At 28.0% G+C, this 19,890-nt stretch overlaps 1 protein-coding gene across 12 annotated transcripts in view; it reads left to right on the forward strand.

Annotated features, from left to right (window-relative positions):
- Positions 1-19,890, forward strand: part of LOC119602889 (disintegrin and metalloproteinase domain-containing protein 9) — a 333,169-nt gene that overhangs the window by 132,435 nt on the left and 180,844 nt on the right. For 9 of the 12 annotated variants that reach the window (XR_005231379.1, XR_005231380.1, XM_037954681.1 and 6 more), the window contains exon 4: positions 17,300-17,496. Coding sequence is in view for 10 of the 12 variants with exons in the window: in XM_037954681.1 (XP_037810609.1) it covers positions 17,300-17,496 (197 nt within the window). In the remaining 2 variants the exon portion in view is untranslated. The remainder of the gene's footprint in view (positions 1-17,299; positions 17,497-19,890) is intronic. The other 3 variants (XM_037954676.1, XM_037954675.1, XM_037954683.1) reach the window with 1 other exon arrangement.

Consider the following 19,890-nt stretch of genomic DNA (forward strand, 5'->3'; position numbering starts at 1 on the left):
AAATATACATATATATTTTACACTGTATTATTGTTACAAAGTTCTTCAAATAATATTTACACTAACTACTCCCTTCATGTAAAGACCCACATACATATACATAGCATAACATAATAGTCATGAAATAATTCTACCAACAGAAAAAAACAACAAAATTAAAAATAGAAAAACAAAACTCACACTTACTAATATGCGTTTAATGTCAGTTTTGTCAGCAGGATCATTGCAAAATTAAAACAAAAACAATAAGCGAAAAAATGGTTTTACTGTTATTGTTAGCAGATTTTCCACACCCACACACTGAGTTCACCTGTATGTTTGGGATGTGAGAGATAGCATAAAGAGAATTATATTATATTATGTATGTGCTTAGTTGATGTTCGTTGTGTAAGTTGGCTTAAAAATGAGTTTTTGTATGTGTGATGATGCAACAGGAAAGGGAAGTTAAAGTAAGTTTATATTTGTATATCTTTTAAGTAGAAATGGCTTTTAAATTTTGATTTAGTTTTCCATCTTTGATATGCAGAAATTTTCAAACTTTACCAAATTGTTGTTTTATTACATCGTTTATATTTGGCTCTCATTATACTCCTCATTGCATTCCACAACCTGAGTTTGGTAGGGAAATCATTGGAGGATTGACTTCATGCTACAATCTGTTTATTTTGAGTACAACTTAAATAAGTATAAATACATTTCCATATTTATTTTGCACAAAATAAAGTTTTACTGTAAATTTTGTATATATTACAAATACAAGTTGGAGTTTTAAGTCTTTTTTTTCAAGTGTTATTTTAAGTTACGACACCTGTTTTCGCAAACATATAAATATTTATTTGAAATGCTGACTGTTTCAGTTTTTTCATAATAAATATTCTACGGTAATTTACTTTTTATTTGTGTAATAAGGGTAAAAAGTTTTATGATTAGATTTTTGTTCTTTCATTTCCTTTTAGCTTTTCTTCATAACAATATTTTATCTCTTCTTTTTCGCATAGCAACGATTTTATGTTTGAATAATGATCATTTTATTTCATTGTCTGAAATTTTCAAAATTACTTACTTATGTAATAATAAATTTTTTAATTTGCCATTTTCTTTGCGATTCAATGTTGTTGTTGCTATTAAATAAAATGCTTTCTTGCAACAATTTCACTATAATTATATTTAAATGTTATGAAATGTGATAGTAAAGGATTTGTTAGCGAATATTTATTTCAATATTCTTACTCTCGCGAAAGCTTTAGTTTTTTTATGACATTTTTCAACTGGTGTTTGAGTCATAAAACGAAGAGAATGTCTTCTAGGTTCTTAATTGAAAATATGCCATTTAAGCAAAAATGTTTTATTTTTATGATTGAAGGTCTTTAAATGTTTATGGTTTAGGTAGGCGAGGTTATAAAAGGGAGATTTAAAGTTTAAAAAGGAATTTTAAATATTTTTAAGTACTAATCTAAACTAAATCAAATTAAGCTTTTAATCATAAACATTTTTTTAAATGTTTATGATTTTATTACATTTGACAATTTATATGTATAACATAACTCTTTAACAAACTTCGCTTTACAAAAATATTTAATTTAAATACATAATTAATCTACCATAATTTTATTATACAAAACCTTAGTTTTAAGTTTCAATATAGTTTTTTTTTTTTTTGTGCAACAACTTGTTCATGTAAAATATAGTTTTTATTATCTCTCTTTAACAAATTGATTCTTTCCCAGTTCTCGTAAAAAACAAAAATTATTTTTAAACAAGTTGTTTTCTGACTGAATAGTGGTGCACTTATTATTAGTATTTTGTACAATTTACTTATTTATCGTAGCAACATGCAACTACAACAAACATGAAAAGTTGCTGAATAAATCTTTTTTTCAATTTTGAGTTGCGGTAGTTATAAAAATTTGTATTATTTTTATGCTGTGTATTTAGGTAAAATTTACATTTCACTGCATTTACTGCAAAAAAACCATCAGTTTTAGGTGAACGAGCAAACTATTTAAAGTTGTATTATTTTTAGACTCATCAAAAAGTTATTGATTTTACCACCACAGCAAAATATAAGTGGTAGAATTTAAAACAGGACACAATTTTTTTAACTTTTTGAAATCTAATATGGTTTTAGATCAGTTCTAGTTCAGTTCTAGTTCAGTTCTAGTTCAGTTCTAGTTCAGTTCTAGTTCAGTTCTAGTTCAGTTCTAGTTCAGTTCTAGTTCAGTTCTAGTTCAGTTCTAGTTCAGTTCTAGTTCAGTTCTAGTTCAGTTCTAGTTCAGTTCTAGTTCAGTTCTAGTTCAGTTCTAGTTCAGTTCTAGTTCAGTTCTAGTTCAGTTCTAGTTCAGTTCTAGTTCAGTTCTAGTTCAGTTCTAGTTCAGTTCTAGTTCAGTTCTAGTTCAGTTCTAGTTCAGTTCTAGTTCAGTTCTAGTTCAGTTCTAGTTCAGTTCTAGTTCAGTTCTAGTTCAGTTCTAGTTCAGTTCTAGTTCAGTTCTAGTTCAGTTCTAGTTCAGTTCTAGTTCAGTTCTAGTTCAGTTCTAGTTCAGTTCTAGTTCAGTTCTAGTTCAGTTCTAGTTCAGTTCTAGTTCAGTTCTAGTTCAGTTCTAGTTCAGTTCTAGTTCAGTTCTAGTTCAGTTCTAGTTCAGTTCTAGTTCAGTTCTAGTTCAGTTCTAGTTCAGTTCTAGTTCAGTTCTAGTTCAGTTCTAGTTCAGTTCTAGTTCAGTTCTAGTTCAGTTCTAGTTCAGTTCTAGTTCAGTTCTAGTTCAGTTCTAGTTCAGTTCTAGTTCAGTTCTAGTTCAGTTCTAGTTCAGTTCTAGTTCAGTTCTAGTTCAGTTCTAGTTCAGTTCTAGTTCAGTTCTAGTTCAGTTCTAGTTCAGTTCTAGTTCAGTTCTAGTTCAGTTCTAGTTCAGTTCTAGTTCAGTTCTAGTTCAGTTCTAATTCAGTTCTAGTTCAGTTCTAGTTCAGTTCTAGTTCAGTTCTAGTTCAGTTCTAGTTCAGTTCTAGTTCAGTTCTAGTTCAGTTCTAGTTCAGTTCTAGTTCAGTTCTAGTTCAGTTCTAGTTCAGTTCTAGTTCAGTTCTAGTTCAGTTCTAGTTCAGTTCTAGTTCAGTTCTAGTTCAGTTCTAGTTCAGTTCTAGTTCAGTTCTAGTTCAGTTTAGTTCAGTTCTAGTTCAGTTCTAGTTCAGTTCTAGTTCAGTTCTAGTTCAGTTCTAGTTCAGTTCTAGTTCAGTTCTAGTTCAGTTCTAGTTCAGTTCTAGTTCAGTTCTAGTTCAGTTCTAGTCAGTTCTAGTTCAGTTCTAGTTCAGTTCTAGTTCGTTCTAGTTCAGTTCTAGTTCAGTTCTAGTTCAGTTCTAGTTCAGTTCTAGTTCAGTTCTAGTTCAGTTCTAGTTCAGTTCTAGTTCAGTTCTAGTTCAGTTCTAGTTCAGTTCTAGTTCAGTTCTAGTTCAGTTCTAGTTCAGTTCTAGTTCAGTTCTAGTTCAGTTCTAGTTCAGTTCTAGTTCAGTTCTAGTTCAGTTCTAGTTCAGTTCTAGTTCTAGTTCAGTTCTAGTTCAGTTCTAGTTCAGTTCTAGTTCAGTTCTAGTTCAGTTCTAGTTCAGTTCTAGTTCAGTTCTAGTTCAGTTCTAGTTCAGTTCTAGTTCAGTTCTAGTTCAGTTCTAGTTCAGTTCTAGTTCAGTTCTAGTTCAGTTCTAGTTCAGTTCTAGTTCAGTTCTAGTTCAGTTCTAGTTCAGTTCTAGTTCAGTTCTAGTTCAGTTCTAGTTCAGTTCTAGTTCAGTTCTAGTTCAGTTCTAGTTCAGTTCTAGTTCAGTTCTAGTTCAGTTCTAGTTCAGTTCTAGTTCAGTTCTAGTTCAGTTCTAGTTCAGTTCTAGTTCAGTTCTAGTTCAGTTCTAGTTCAGTTCTAGTTCAGTTCTAGTTCAGTTCTAGTTCAGTTCTAGTTCAGTTCTAGTTCAGTTCTAGTTCAGTTCTAGTTCAGTTCTAGTTCAGTTCTAGTTCAGTTCTAGTTCAGTTCTAGTTCAGTTCTAGTTCAGTTCTAGTTCAGTTCTAGTTCAGTTCTAGTTCAGTTTCTAGTTCAGTTCTAGTTCAGTTCTAGTTCAGTTCTAGTTCAGTTCTAGTTCAGTTCTAGTTCAGTTCTAGTTCAGTTCTAGTTCAGTTCTAGTTCAGTTCTAGTTCAGTTCTAGTTCAGTTCTAGTTCAGTTCTAGTTCAGTTCTAGTTCAGTTCTAGTTCAGTTCTAGTTCAGTTCTAGTTTCAGTTCTAGTTCAGTTCTAGTTCAGTTCTAGTTCATTTCTAGTTCAGTTCTAGTTCAGTTTCTAGTTCAGTTCTAGTTCAGTTCTAGTTTCAGTTCTAGTTCAGTTCTAGTTCAGTTCTAGTTCAGTTCTAGTTCAGTTCTAGTTCAGTTCTAGTTCAGTTCTAGTTCAGTTCTAGTTCAGTTCTAGTTCAGTTCTAGTTTGTAGTTCCAGTTTAGTTCTAGTTCCGTTCTAGTTCAGTTCTAGAAAAATAATGATTTATGTTCACGTTTTCTAATCTCTGAAGATAAATTCAAAAAGAAAACAATTTCTGAACAATGTAGGAATTTTATGAGTTAGATTTGAATGCCCAATTTCCATATTTTCCTATAATTTTAATTAATAGAGTAAAATATTTTTTATATACCCCTATTGCAATACTTTTGCGCCAATAAATGGGGTTTTAAAGAAATAAAGCAGAAAATTTGTAAGTAGCTTAACAAAATCATAAGCCAATTCATATTAATTATTATGATTACTTTTTATATAATTTAAAAATAAACACTTCATTTCTAATTAAACATTATTAAATATGCCACTTTCTATTTAGCCAGCATTTCATAAAATAAATTAATTTGCCCCTGCTAATACTGCTTACATACCCAAACATCCTCTGGGGGGTTTTCATTATTATTGAACTTAACATGAGTAAATATAATAAAAATAATAAAAAAAAGAAAAAATTAAGTTGATTTCATCATTATTATCAATGTACAAATCTATCTAAAGGTAATTATCACATAATATCAATTAATTATAACTACCACCATCAGCAAAAAAAAGAAAGACGCTAACTCACACATCATTGCACTTGCTAAACATACTCACTTCATTGGCAAATATAAATATGTATGTATGTACATATTTTGTAAGAACTAGAATTTGATTTTGTTTTGTTTGTTTTGGTTAAATATCCTGCAAAATATTCATTCATTTCCGTTTAATGATGGTTGCTTGTTTGTTCCAACAATCTCAACAATCTCTTGTTGTATTTTCTAGAACTATTTACTATGGCAACTATAACTTTTATATGTATATTTAATCACAGTGGCGCTTAACAATGTCTACTTATTAAAGAAAAATAAAGAAATAGTATTAATCAAAATCATTTATTTACTTTAGCTACAAGATACAAAGAAAAAAAAGAACTGAAAAGCAACAACAACACAGACAAGTAAAAGTAAAATTATCTTTAAGTATAAACCTCATGTGGTCGATTTACTCGACTTTCACACAATCTTATTATTTACTACTTACGCCTCCACTTTTCACTGTTTGCTGGAAATTTTGATTTCCAGCCAGGCTTATTTACTTAAATATTTACTCTCTTCTTATTGTGGTAGATACAACAAACAACAACAGCAACAATCAAACAAGCAAACAAAAATAAATAAGAAAATTGTTCTTATTCTTAATTTCGTTTTCAGATTTTTTTGCTATTTTCTATCTTTTGTTGTCTCTCGAAAATTGTACTTCAGCTAAATTATATTTGATTCAATTAATTTAACAGCATGAATAAGAATATTATTATTTTTTTTATTATGGCTTTATATTGGTAGAGGGTTAATGCTATTTCTCGTTTTGGAGATACGCAAAGGGAGAAAATAGTTTTTGTACCAATAACCGATTATAAATTCTATATTACACGAACAAAGTTTACTCTTTACAAATATGACGATTTTGCTAATTATCTAAATTTTTCTCGTTGTCGGGAAATTTTAGTTCCATAAACTCATAATGTATTTAAGAAAAATATAAAAAGGCGCAACTACTTATAATCTCTTAAAGTAAATTTAATTTAAGTTGCACAATCTTTCATGTTTCTTTATAAATATATCTCGAGTGTTGAACTAACTAATCTTAATTAAATATTGACATGCAATTTCGTAATAATGGCAACAAGAGTGGTTTCTCTTTCTTTGACCAATAACAATCTTTAATTAAAGTTTTTATTACAGAATTTGTTCTTTTTTTTGGTTTGAATTTTAATGTAAACTATATTTCCTCAAAGTTTCATTAAATTTATTTAAATAATTGTATATTAAACTTTTACTTCTTTATTAAACAATGTTCTATAAAATATCTTTAAATATCAAGTTGTTTGTCTGCCCGTTCGTTCATCTATACGTCCGTCTGTCTCTACAAGTCTATATTGTATAACCAGCTCTTTATGTAAAAAGAAACCTTTATAAAATGTTCTTTATGTATTGTTAATGTTGTTGTAGTTGTTGTTGTTGCTACTGTTGTTTCATTATTGTTTGTATTTTAATGCGTGTTAAATTCAATTAAATTACATCTTAAATAACAAAGTGTTGTTTAATTTATATTACAACAACACAAGAGCATAACAACAACAACAACAATAGCAACAACAGCATCAGTAGAAAGAACAACAATATAATGAACGACATGGAACAAAAAGTCCTTCAATTCAATAATAAATGAACGAATAAATGGATGGAAAGATGAATGTTCGGATAGATGAATGAAAGAAAGAAAGAGACTGTATGTTGTTACATAAAGTAATTATAAACAAGTAGACAATCACAATGACAACAAGAACAATAACAAAAATAGCAACATCAAGAAATAATGATAATATTAAGAAACAGTCGATGTCTAAAAATAAAAGTACAAAGCGGAGTTTTTTTGTGTAATTCGAAAAATTCTCTCTTATTAGAAAATTTTTGATAAATTCTCTCTTTTTAGAGAATTTTTGAAAAATTCTCTCTTTTTAGAGAATTTTTGAAAAATTCTCTCTTTTTAGAGAATTTTTGCAAATTTCTCTATTTTTAGAGAATTTTTAATAAATTCTCTCTTTTTAGAGAATTTTTGATAAATTCTCTCTTTTTAGAGAATTTTTGATAAATTCTCTCTTTTTAGAGAATTTTTGATAAATTCTCTCTTTTTAGAGAATTTTTGATAAATTATCTCTTTTTAGAGAATTTTTGATAAATTCTCTCTTTTTAGAGAATTTTTGATAAATTCTCTCTTTTTGGAAAATTTTTGATAAATTCTCTCTTTTTGGAAAATTTTTGATAAATTCTCTCTTTTTAGAGAATTTTTGATAAATCCTCTCTTTTTAGAGAATTTTTGATAAATTCTCTCTTCTTAGAGAATTTTTGATAAATTCTCTCTTCTTAGAGAATTTTTGATAAATTCTCTCTTCTTAGAGAATTTTTGATAAATTCTCTCTTTTTAGAGAATTTTTGATAAATTCTCTCTTTTTAGAGAATTTTTGATAAATTCTCTCTTTTAGAGAATTTTTGAAAAATTCTCTCTTTTTAGAGAATTTTTGAAAAATTCTCTCTTTTTAGAGAATTTTTGAAAAATTCTCTCCTTTTAGAGAATTTTTGAAAAATTCTCTCCTTTTAGAGAATTTTTAATAAATTCTCTCTTTTTTGTAAATTCTTTCTATTTAGTGAGTTTTTGATAAATTCTCTTTTTTAGTGAAATTTTGATTAACTTCCTATCTTAAGAGATTTGTAATAAGTTCTTGTAATTTATTAAAATCTATTGTTTTTGATAAATTATCTTCTCTTTGAATATATTAGACAAATTCTTTCATTTTTGAAAACAATCTATAATTTATCTTTTAATTCTCCTTTTAGTGAATATTCACTTTTTAGTGAATATTCGATTAATTCTCAAATTTTTGGGGATTTTTGATAAATTTTTATAAATTACCGCTTGTAAACCTTGTGCGCACTCTACAGGTATCAATTTTCAAGATAATTTGACACATACTCTTCTTTTGACCCAAGGACGAAGACTATTGGAAATGGTTGAAATCGGTCTAATATTTCGCCTTGCCCCCCGAATATGACAAGATGTTAAATCTTGTCATACCTTAGTGTTATATAAGTTTAAGAGATACTGACGATTTTCCTAATGATAAGGCCTCATTTAACCCTAGCCCCATAAAAAGTCCCGCGGTCATGCCCGACTATACATACTTACTTGTTAAAACTTGTTACCTCAAATTTAATCTTCAAAATCGACTGAGAATATATTTATAGAAAATTTGCATTAAAATTTATTAATTTTTAATAAATTTTAAATGAAATTTATTTTGGCAAAACACTGTTTGCAAAAAATAAACATGTAATAAAACCTACATACAAGCCAGCATTTACCACTACCACGGTAGCATGAAGTACTTTACAATGAACATAATTCTTATACATATAATAATGTTTGTTTGTGTATGTATAGTTACGTTAACATTTAAATATAAGTACTAGTATGGCTCCCAAAATGAATGCACTAATTTCTAGTTTTTACCTATAAGAACAAACATTCTACTAAAACTAATACAATTAGTTGATTTCAGCATTTAAGTTTAATACCTTATGGCTATTAAAACTATCATATTACTGTAACTTTAATAGCCTTCCTAATTATGTCTACAATATGTATACTGTTCACAATTATATACATATCCATGTATCCTTCCAGCAAACATTTATGCCCATCTCATTTCAAAAAAAAAGAAATATTTTAAAGTTTGTCTGTGTTGGTTTTCGTTGTATAATCTGTATTAATGGAATTGTATTTCAATTTTCATCTCTTATTTCTTTAATTTAATGATTTTTTTATTTTTATTTAATTTTTGTTTTCCTTCTTTTGGCTGCATGTTTCACACAGCTCATAAGCATGTGCTTGCATGTAAGTACCGAGTAAAACATGTACTTTATATTAGTGCTGTTAAAGTATTGAGTAGTGGGTATCGAGTATCGAGTATTTGCCCTATTTTTTGGGTACTCAATACTAAAAAGTAGTTACTCAATACTTTCAAACTTGTATATGGACTTAACTTATTTAAATTTAACGGCTATGATGTGAAAAAATACAGCTCTACAACTAATACAGATCATATCATTATTAGAAATGCAACTCTTAGCAATATCAAATCAATCTAAAAATAATTTAAAAACTGCAATAATAGTTAAAAAGTTACAAATATTTATTGATGTCTGGTTTAACTTTTCTTAAAAAAAAGGAAAAATTTCTCGTTTTTAATTTAAAATAAAACCGTTAAAAGTATCGAGTAGTATTGAGTACCCAAACGAAAAGTATTGAGTAGTATTGAGTAATCAAAAGTAGTAGAATATTACAGCACTACTTTATATCTATTGAATGACCACTTTTTCCCTCAAAGTATGCAATAATTTATATCATCATTTCATAGTCATAGCTGCTATAGCCTGCCATCGTTATGGATTGCTTTTGTTGTTTTTGCTGCTCACGTAGCATTTTTTTTTATATATTCATTTTACATATTATTGCATGAAAAGTAGTTTTGTAATCATTTTACACAAACAGTTTTAACATAAAATGAGAATGTCATTGTAAATATGTATGTACATATCGCATAGTACATGTAATCTTCAAAATTTTGAAATAATTAAGGATGATGACTGTTTTTTGGTGGATTAGGAAATAGTACTGCTTATTAGATAAGTAGTTCTCTTCAGAAACTTTTAAATAATTAAAATTTTTGGGCAATTTTTCGAAAAATTACTGTTTTAAAAGAAAATTTTAGTAAAACTCTCTTTTTATAAAAAAAAGTTTCACAATGACCTCTTTCTATAATTTTTTTATAGAAAATTTTGAAAAAATTCTCTTATTATCAAAAATTTTGAAGAAATTCTTTTTTATGGAAAATTTTCACGGTGATCTTTTTGCAATTTTCACCGAATTCTCCTTTTATAGAAATTTTCGAAAAATTCTCTTTTTATAGAAAATTTTATTTTTATAGAAAATTTTGGCAAAATTCTCTTTTTATAGAAAATTTTAGCAAAATTCTCTTTTTTATAGAAATTTTTGCAAAATTCTCTTTTTATAGAAAATTTTTGCAAAATTCTCTTTTTATAGAAAATTTTTGCAAAATTCTCTTTTTATAGAAAATTTTGCAAAATTCTCTTTTTATAGAAATTTTGCAAAATTCTCTTTTTATAGAAAATTTTTGCTAAATTCTTTTTTTAATAGAAAATTTTTGCAAAATTCTCTTTTTATAGAAAATTTTTGCAAAATTCTCTTTCATAAAAATGTTTGCAAAATTCTCTTGTCATAGAAAACTAACTAACTAACTAACTAACTAACTAACTAACTAACTAACTAACTAACTAACTAACTAACTAACTAACTAACTAACTAACTAACTAACTAACTAACTAACTAACAACTAACTAACTAACTAACTAACTAACTAACTAACTAACTAACTAACTAACTAACTAACTACTAACTAACTAACTAACTAACTAACTAACTAACTAACTAACTAACTACTAACTAACTAACTAACTAACTAACTAACTAACTAACTAACTACTAACTAACTAACTAACTAACTAACTAACTAACTAACTAACTAACTAACTAACTACTAACTAACTAACTAACTAACTAACTAACTAACTAACTAACTAACTAACTAACTAACTAACTAACTAACTAACTAACTAACTAACTAACTAACTAACTAACTAACTAACAACTAACTAACTAACTAACTACTAACTAACTAACTAACTAACTAACTAACTAACTAACTAACTAACTAACTAACTAACTAACTAACAACTAACTAACTAACTAACTAACTAACTAACTAACTAACTAACTAACTAACTAACTAACTAACTAACTAACTAACTACTACTAACTAACTAACTACTAACTAACTAACTAACTAACTAACTACTAACTAACTACTAACTAACTAACTAACTAACTAACTAACTAACTAACTAACTAACTAACTAACTAACTAACTAACTAACTAACTAACTACTAACTAACTAACTAACTAACTAACTAACTAACTAACTAACTAACTACTAACTAACTAACTAACTAACTAACTAACTAACTAACTAACTAACTAACTAACTAACTAACTAACTAACTAACTAACTAACTAACTAACTAACTAACTAACTAACTAACTAACTAACTAACTAACTAACTAACTAACTAACTAACTAACTAACTAACTAACTAACTAACTAACTAACTAACTAACTACTAAACTAACTAACTAACTAACTAACTAACTAACTAACTACTAACTAACTAACTAACTAACTAACTAACTAACTAACTAACTAACTAACTAACTAACTAACTAACTAACTAACTAACTAACTAACTAACTAACTAACTAACTACTAACTAACTAACTAACTACTAACTAACTAACTAACTAACTAACTAACTAACTAACTAACTAACTAACTAACTAACTAACTAACTAACTATTAGAATTTTATAAAAAGCTATTTTTAATGGGAAATTTCAACAAAATTTTTATAGAAAATTTAATAAAACATCCCTTTGTATAAAAAAATTTTAAAATGTTTCAAAAAATAAAATTTCTTCTTACAAAATTTCTCTTATTTAAGGCAATTTAAGTTAATATTCTTCCTTGTAAAAATCGGTTAATAATTGACGTTAAAGACTGAACTGCTTGAAAAACTAGAAAATATCTTAAATGAAACTCCCCTTATTTTCAATGGTTTGTTTTATTTCATTTTAAGCAATAAAAAAGAACAATTCAACTTTATGGTCACTATCAAGTTATATTGTAAACGAAATATTATGGGATCATAAAACTTTTTAGATTGCCTAAAAACAGTTATCATTCTGATATATTTCTCTTGCTCCTACTCCAATTTAGTCTTTTCCTTTTTGGTTATTTTTATATATACAATTATGGTTTTCATTACAGAATTTCCTCAAATGTTTAACAAATTTAGTTGCCGTTTAATTATTATTTTTATTTAAAATACACACACACAAGTCAATTGCTGAAACCATTAAAAAGGCGAACTGCTTAAAAGTGGTTTAATATAAATATTTTATAAACATTTAAATATTTTTGTAATAGGTCATAAAAAATATGAAAAATTTTATGGTTTTACTTAATTAAACTAATAAAATATTTAATATGTTAATTAACATAAACAACTGCAATAACAACAAAAATATATTTTATCAAAAAATTTTGCTTAGTTAACAAAATTCAATATAAATAACTTTTTGAATGAATAAGTGAGTGAGATTGTTTTATATATAAAAGGACCTTGGTTTTTAAATGTTTTTTTTTTTTTTTGAGATTTTTTAAATAAAGAAAGGGAAAGCAATAAATATAAGTAATGATATAAACAAATTTTTATACTTTTCCCAATACAAAATTCTTAAATATACAAAAAATGTATATTAAAAAAAACAACTTTAGAATAAATAAAATTACAAGAAAAAAACTTAAAAGTATACAGGTGTTTCGTGAAGTAATGTGGTTTTAAAATGAAATTTTTCAAACTCATACAAGTTCATTTTTTATATTGTTTGAACAAAAATGTTCTGGTACTAAAATTGGAGAAGCTCTTAAACTTTTCTACTCATGCAAGCAAAAGCAAAAAAAAAAACGAATAAAAGTAAAAAGTATTTGAAATGATAAATGACATGTTTGGTCTTGTCTTTTAGTATTTTGAAAAATCGTCAAGAAAATAAAAACAACTTAAATAAAAAGGGTTATAAACATTTTTATTAGCACTCATCAGCTGCAAAATATTTCGTCTAAATATACAGGACAACTTATTTCTATTTTTTGCTTATTGTAATATTTTTCAAGTATTTTTTCTAACATTTAGATTTAGTTTTGATGATTATTAATTGTGAAAATTTCTACACCTTACTTAAGGTATTCAGTCGTAAGACAATTAAATAAAGATTTCTTAACATATTAAATGATTTGGTATTTTATTTTTACTTTTGCTAGAAAAAATTTCAACCAATTTGTAGCTTTCTTTCATAATATGTACCAAAATCTGACCCTCAAACAGCTAATATGTAGCCACTCAGTCGTTAGCTTTAATAAAAAAGCTACAAAATATATAAAAAAAATTAAATAAAGGAAATCTTAAAAGATAAGAATTTCCATCAATGATTTCCTACAAAATATTTCATCATTAATCATACAGATGAATGATTTTTCTCAACTGTTATGACAAGATGCTGTGTATCTGTGTGTGTTTAACACACACACACACAAAAAAATTACAAATATTTCTAAAACTTGCAAATGTGGAAAAAGATGTGCTTTTGAATAATCACAGCTGTGCTCTAATATAAAAACCTCACTTAAAACTATATGCCGTGGCATACTTTTAGGTGGCGGATTTTTCCGTTTAGTTATGAGTTATTTTATTATGAAAATGTTTATTTGCTTTATTTTCTTCCTTTTTTTTCTTGTCAAAATTTATGAATAGCCTGAAAAATTATTTTCCACTTTTATTTTCGTATGAGTAGGTTTTTCAGCGTAAAAGGGTGGAAAAAAGGTATCTGTGGCATATGTTATAAATTTGTTTAGTTAAGAGTATGTAAGAATTTTGTATAAGTGTTTAAGCAAACATTTTCTTGAAAATAAATTTAAATTTTAAATGTTTTATGAATTATTGGATATAAGAAAATAAAAATTAAGAAAAATATAATATCTAGGTAATGTTTTACAGACTATGCTATTGGCTAGGCTATGGACTAAGCTATGGGCTGTGCTATGGACAATCTATTAGTGTAGGGCCAGTATATAGTTTAGTCATGGTTTTAGACTATAGACTAGTATATAAATATTCCTATAGAATAGTGTATGGACTAGTCTATAGAATAGGCTATAGACTAGCCTATGGACTAGACTATAAACTAGTGTAAGAATAGCCTATGGGATAGGCTATAGACTTCAGACGAGTCATGGATTGGACTCCTGGACTTTACTATAGACTTATGTACTAGACTTTTGGGTACTCGATTGACTAGAATACAGACCAGTCTATTGCCTAGACTATATATTAGTCCATGAGCTAGATTATAGACTAGTCTATGAACTAGACTATAGACTATGGGCGAGACTATGAACCAGACTATAGACTATAAGCTAGACTATGAACCAGACTAAAGACTCTATGGTCTATAGACTGAACTTTAGACTATTCTATGGAGCATAGACTAGTCTTTGAACTAGACTACAGACTAGTCTATGGACGAGACTATAGACTAGACTAGCATATGGACTAGACTATAGACTAGTGTTAGACTTGGGCTAGACTATAGATAAGCTATAGACAAGACTAAGAAATAGTCTATGGACTATGCTACAGAGTAGTCTTTGGATTAGACTATAGTCTATGAAGTAGACTATAGATTAGTCTATGGACTAGACTATAGTCTATGAAGTAGACTATAGATTAGTCTATGGACTAGACTATAGATTAGCTACGGACTAGACTAAGGACTAGTCTATGGACTAGGCTATAGATTGGTCTTTGGATTAGACTATAGTCTATGGAGTAGACTATAGTCTATGTAGTAGACTATAGACCATAGTTTATGGAGTAGACTATAGATTAGCCTATGGACTAGACTATAGATTAGTCTGTGGACTAGATAATAGATTAGTCTATGGACTAGACTATAGATTTCGAACAAGTCTCTGAACTAGTCTATAGAGTAATCTTTGAACAATTCTATGGAGCGGTCTACATTCTGAAATATTTTACAGTCTTATTGGTAAGCTATGGGCTAGGCTACGCATTAGTTTGGGGACTAGTCTTGAACAAGTCTATTAACTATTCTCTGGCGTAGCTTATTGACTCGGGGATCGGTCCGTAGAATAGAATGTGGCCTAATTAATGAAGTAGTTTGTCGACTAGTCTATGGTCTAGTCTGTGGTCTAGTATTTGGACTAATCTTTTGACAAATACATGGGCTAATAACTATTCTCAGTATTAGTTAATTAGCTAACATGCACAATCTAACTCAAACATTCTGCCTCGTTTAACCCAAGTGGTCGTTTAAAGTACATAATAAAAAGCTTTTAAACCACCTCTACTCTGTTCCCCTCTCACTTTACAGATTTCCTAGGCGACCTCTTAATTAACTACCTTAATTGCTGTATTACTTTGCATTTGTAAAACAGCTCGCTTAACATAAACGCGTGTATACATAAAGTAATTTGTAAATTATTAAAGACTTAAAAATAAAGTGCTGAACACAAGAAAAAAAAAACTCAAAAATACGTTTCTTCTACATTTAATTAATTAAATTTTATTTACATAAGAAAACTTTTTTGTTCATAGTGGCTTAATTGCTTGGTTTGGCTTTTGTTTGACTTATTTTCGGTTTTCTACTTAAATGGAGGAGGTAAAAAAAAAAGGAAACGGAAACGGATTTTAGCAACGTCAGCAGCAGCAAACAATATTATTTAGTATATGGCAATATAACAATTCTTTTACATACACCAAATAATCACTCTAACTTTCGTAAATTTGCTAGTTTTTTATTTAAATAGTTTGCATGTATAGACAATTTCAACTATTTTTCAGGATTCTGGCAGATTTAAATGTACAAATTCTCTAGCTTTATGTAGTAGTAGAAGGGGTTATAATTTTTTTTGTGTTAAATTTGTTCCAATATTTTTAAAAATAGTTTTCTTTACCCCTGTATTGTTTTGCAAAATTGTTTGCTGGATGCTAGTTTGTTTGTATTGGTGTTGTTAACACATACAATGTCTGTATAGATCCCTCTCACATTTCTATAAATACATTTAAATCGCACTACTACAATTACAATTGCAACTAGCACAACTGGTACTATTACTTTATACCCTGCAGTTTGGTGTAAATATATGTTTTACCGGGAAAGACAATTGATCCTATAATATTTTCCTTGTGGTGTATAAAATAACTACTTCTTAAAGTACAAGATGGGAAGAAAATAGCAGAGGTGACCACACTCTAGATTACTTAAGCCCCCTTCACACGAGCACACAAGTAATATGATCTGTCAAAATTTTGTGTAGAAGAGAACGGATGGGATCGTCTAAACGCAATATGTAATGAAACCATCACACATTGAGAGAAAATACGGATGGAAAATTTGACAGTCGTATGGCTCTCTCCATTTTTTGAAATGATTCAAAAAACAAGCAAGTCGCATTAGATCAGGGATGTATTTTTATGTAAACACATACAAAAAAAGTGAAACAGCTGTTCCATCTTACTTTGTTATTGTTTTATACCAATCGTGTAAACACAAAAAATATAAATCATACGACTTTTATTCTCTTTTTTGTCATACGGATGGAATTTCATTTTACTTTACCTACCTACCTACCTACCTACAATGAGTTCATCCTATATTACCTAGATAATGACGAAATGAATGATTAATTTTCCGAATAAACTGTCTAAAAGAAAAATATTGACCCCTATTGAATCTACCGGTTAGTATAAGTAAAACTACAACAATTTAAAGCAATACTTTTTAGAGCTATGCTAAGTCTGTATTATTTAGTTACAACCCCATTTGAACTTTTCAATTCAATTCTTTACACTTAATAGTACAACCGAACTCTTTACATTAACCATTCAATATTGATGAAATAGACAGCCTCCCAAACCCACATTTCCTTTATTCATTCCATGCTGTTATTTGGCATTCTTTCTTAGTTGTGTGTGAGTGCATTTTTCGAATACATTTTTGTGTGAAAATAAAAATGAAAATTTAATTTCCGTTTTTCTGTTGCATTTGAACTTATTTAAATCAAATTTCAACTCAACTTGGAACCACTGCTGCAATGTCTAAGTTTGTATACGTTTTATCCCTCCCCATACTCTACAAATTTACATGTTCGTAAATAGATATTTGAACTCAATTTTTTTATATGAATGTGTACGTTTGTTAAAGTGTCTGTTTACGGGGGAATAAGTTAAACAATTTTCTACATGAAAATTTCAAATTTTATATTTAACTAAGAAAAAGTTTGAAAAGAATAGAAAAGGGTTTTCACTAAAATGTTTATGACATGAAAGGTAAATTAATCTATTGTATAGTCATAACCGAATGTCAGTTACAGAACCAATGGTGGACAGATTTTAAATATTATAATATTGAACATTAGTTTTTAGTTAAAAAAAAAAATATTTAAAAATGTTTAATTAAAATTTTTCTATTTTCTTCTAGGTGAAGTCGAACGTTTACTTAAGGAATATCGTCAAAATCAAGAATTGGTACGCCGTATCGGTGGCCATTATTATCAAATTATATATCCGGTACAGCTGAGACATCACGAAAAGATGGGCATTTCGACGCGTGAAGTTAGTGCACCAAAGGTACGCAATCGTTTACGTTATAAACGAAATTTAAACAATTATACAATGGTATGTTCATACTCTCTCACTTCCACTACAAAAAAATCTCTCTCTCCTCTCATTTTTCATGTTTTAAGAAATACTAAACAAAATACAACTTTAGTTAAAGATGGACTTTTGTTTGAGGAATATGACTCAGCTAAAATTTAACTCATTTAAAAAAAAAACTTTTTTAAATATACATATATTGTACTGAACAGGTAACGGCATAGATCAGGCATCAACATAGAGTGTTTCAACTAGTTCTCTTTTTGCCTTTGTGTGGTATTTAAACTCGGTTGAGTTTTTGAGCGTGTAAAAGCAATAAAGCTCAGGAGAGAACTCTTTGTGTAATCTTACTATGAAATCCAGACAGCTAATGAGTGATTTCTTTGCCGCTACCAGCTCTTATCTAATGGTTGGGAAACTAGCAGCCGTTGACAGTTGTTTTAACCAGAAAGTAAAGATCGTTTATGAATTTTGAGTTTTTTGCATTTCAATCTTCTTGCACGATCTTGCCTACATCTGTCCGTCTGTAACAATAATTTGTTTTTACAAATTGGGGCATTCGAGCGAGTTCTTTAGTAAACAGAACTTTCAATTACAAAAGTCCATCTTTTTCTAAAACCCATTTTAAGTTCTTTTTATTCGATGTTGTCTGTTTATGCATTTATTTTATAAGTGAAAACCCTTAATAGAATTTTTAAGATTATTTATAAAATAGTTTCATTTTAATAGAATTAAATATATTTAATTAAATTTCGATTTATTTTTAAGAAGATTAAAACCTTAAAGAATAACGTAAAGAGATAATTTTTGTTTTATTGAACAAATTTTTTAAAAATTTGGAAAAATCCATATACTTTGCAAAAAATGCCGCTTAGATGTAGTTATGTAAAGAAAGAAATATCCATTTGTAAATGAGAAAAGAAAAATCTAACTGTAAAACAGACGGTAAGCGCTAGAGCATACTATCGAAAGCTGGAGCGCTTAACTCTCTCTTATAGTGTAGAGAGCATTTTCTCTATTGTACTACTGCATCTAAGAAAGGCAAAATTTTTGAATCATACGATAAAAAAATTGTCAGTCTGTGTCAAATCTGGTCATATAAAAATGTATATAAAAAGTAGTCAATAAATTTATCGAGTGCTGAAATATTCTTGAATAACACAGGCCGACAAAATTTGAAAAAAGTCGTAACCCTCAGAACAAGTTAGAGTTTCTAAAGGATTGATTGAGCTGCGATGAATCTGGGATTTGAGATATCATGAAATTAAAAAAAAAAAAAACAATTTTTGAGACGTTATAACAGGGCCAGACAACTTTATTTACAAAATGTTGTATGCCGTTCTGTCAGCTTTAAAATAAAGGCTTAATATCTGACATATCTTCTTTCTTCTTCGAGATATCTACTCCCAAAACTTGAAAACAGTAAATTTCAGTATATTCATGGAGTACTTTACCAAAGTGAGAAAGTTATTATGTTTTGTGAATATTGTTTATGACGAACAAAAATATTGGATCCACACTTACCAAAGAATGTATCAATCAGACATCGTTAAATCGAATCAAAATCACTTTTTGATTCGATTTAACGATGTCTGTCCAACCGTCAACTTCAACGGATGATATCTCAGCAACTAGAGCAGATTTTTAAACAAAACAAAAATATGACAAAATTTTAAAAATTTAAAATATATCGTCACTTGAAATGCAAAAAGGCTAACACTATTCACTAAATAAAATAAAAGATATTTTTGTTATAACAGCGATATTTTCTTACAAGTATTGTATCCCAGCATCGATAAACACATTTGAATGTGTACCATTGTTACGCCTTTTTGCATTTGAGGTGACGATATATAAGTTTTTCGTACGAAACTATATATAGGTTTTTGTAAATTTATTGTTGTATCAAGCTTTATGTGATGATATTTCGAAGAACATGGAAGATATATATATCAGATTTTATGTCTGTATTTCAAAGTTGACAGAATGTATTTTAAGATTTCTAACGTTTTTTTTTTTTAAGTTGTCTTGGCGCTGTTATAACGTCTCAAAAAGGGCCAAATATTAGAACACTATATCTCGCATACCAGATGCGATGGAGATATTTGGACTTAGCGCAGGTCAATCCTTTAGAGTAGTATACTTTCATCTCTGAATCTAAAAATCTAAAAATTTGTCGGCCTGTGTAATTATACGTAGGTGAACGTACCTAGTTAAACTTTTATATTATTGAGATATATATTCATATCTCATGATATTACAAATATTTTATCAATATTACAAAATTTTAAGAAACAACCATTTAAGCTTATTTACCAGTTAAATAACTTAAGATTCTTAACTGTTATTTAAATTTTCTATACATAATAACTAAACAGTTCCCTTTTAAGAAATTAATTTTAAATCCCTATTATG

The sequence above is a fragment of the Lucilia sericata genome, unplaced genomic scaffold (genome assembly GCF_015586225.1).
Source record: "Lucilia sericata isolate MDLA Ls3-8-SP2 unplaced genomic scaffold, ASM1558622v1 Contig000260F_arrow, whole genome shotgun sequence".
NCBI lineage: Eukaryota > Metazoa > Arthropoda > Insecta > Diptera > Calliphoridae > Lucilia > Lucilia sericata.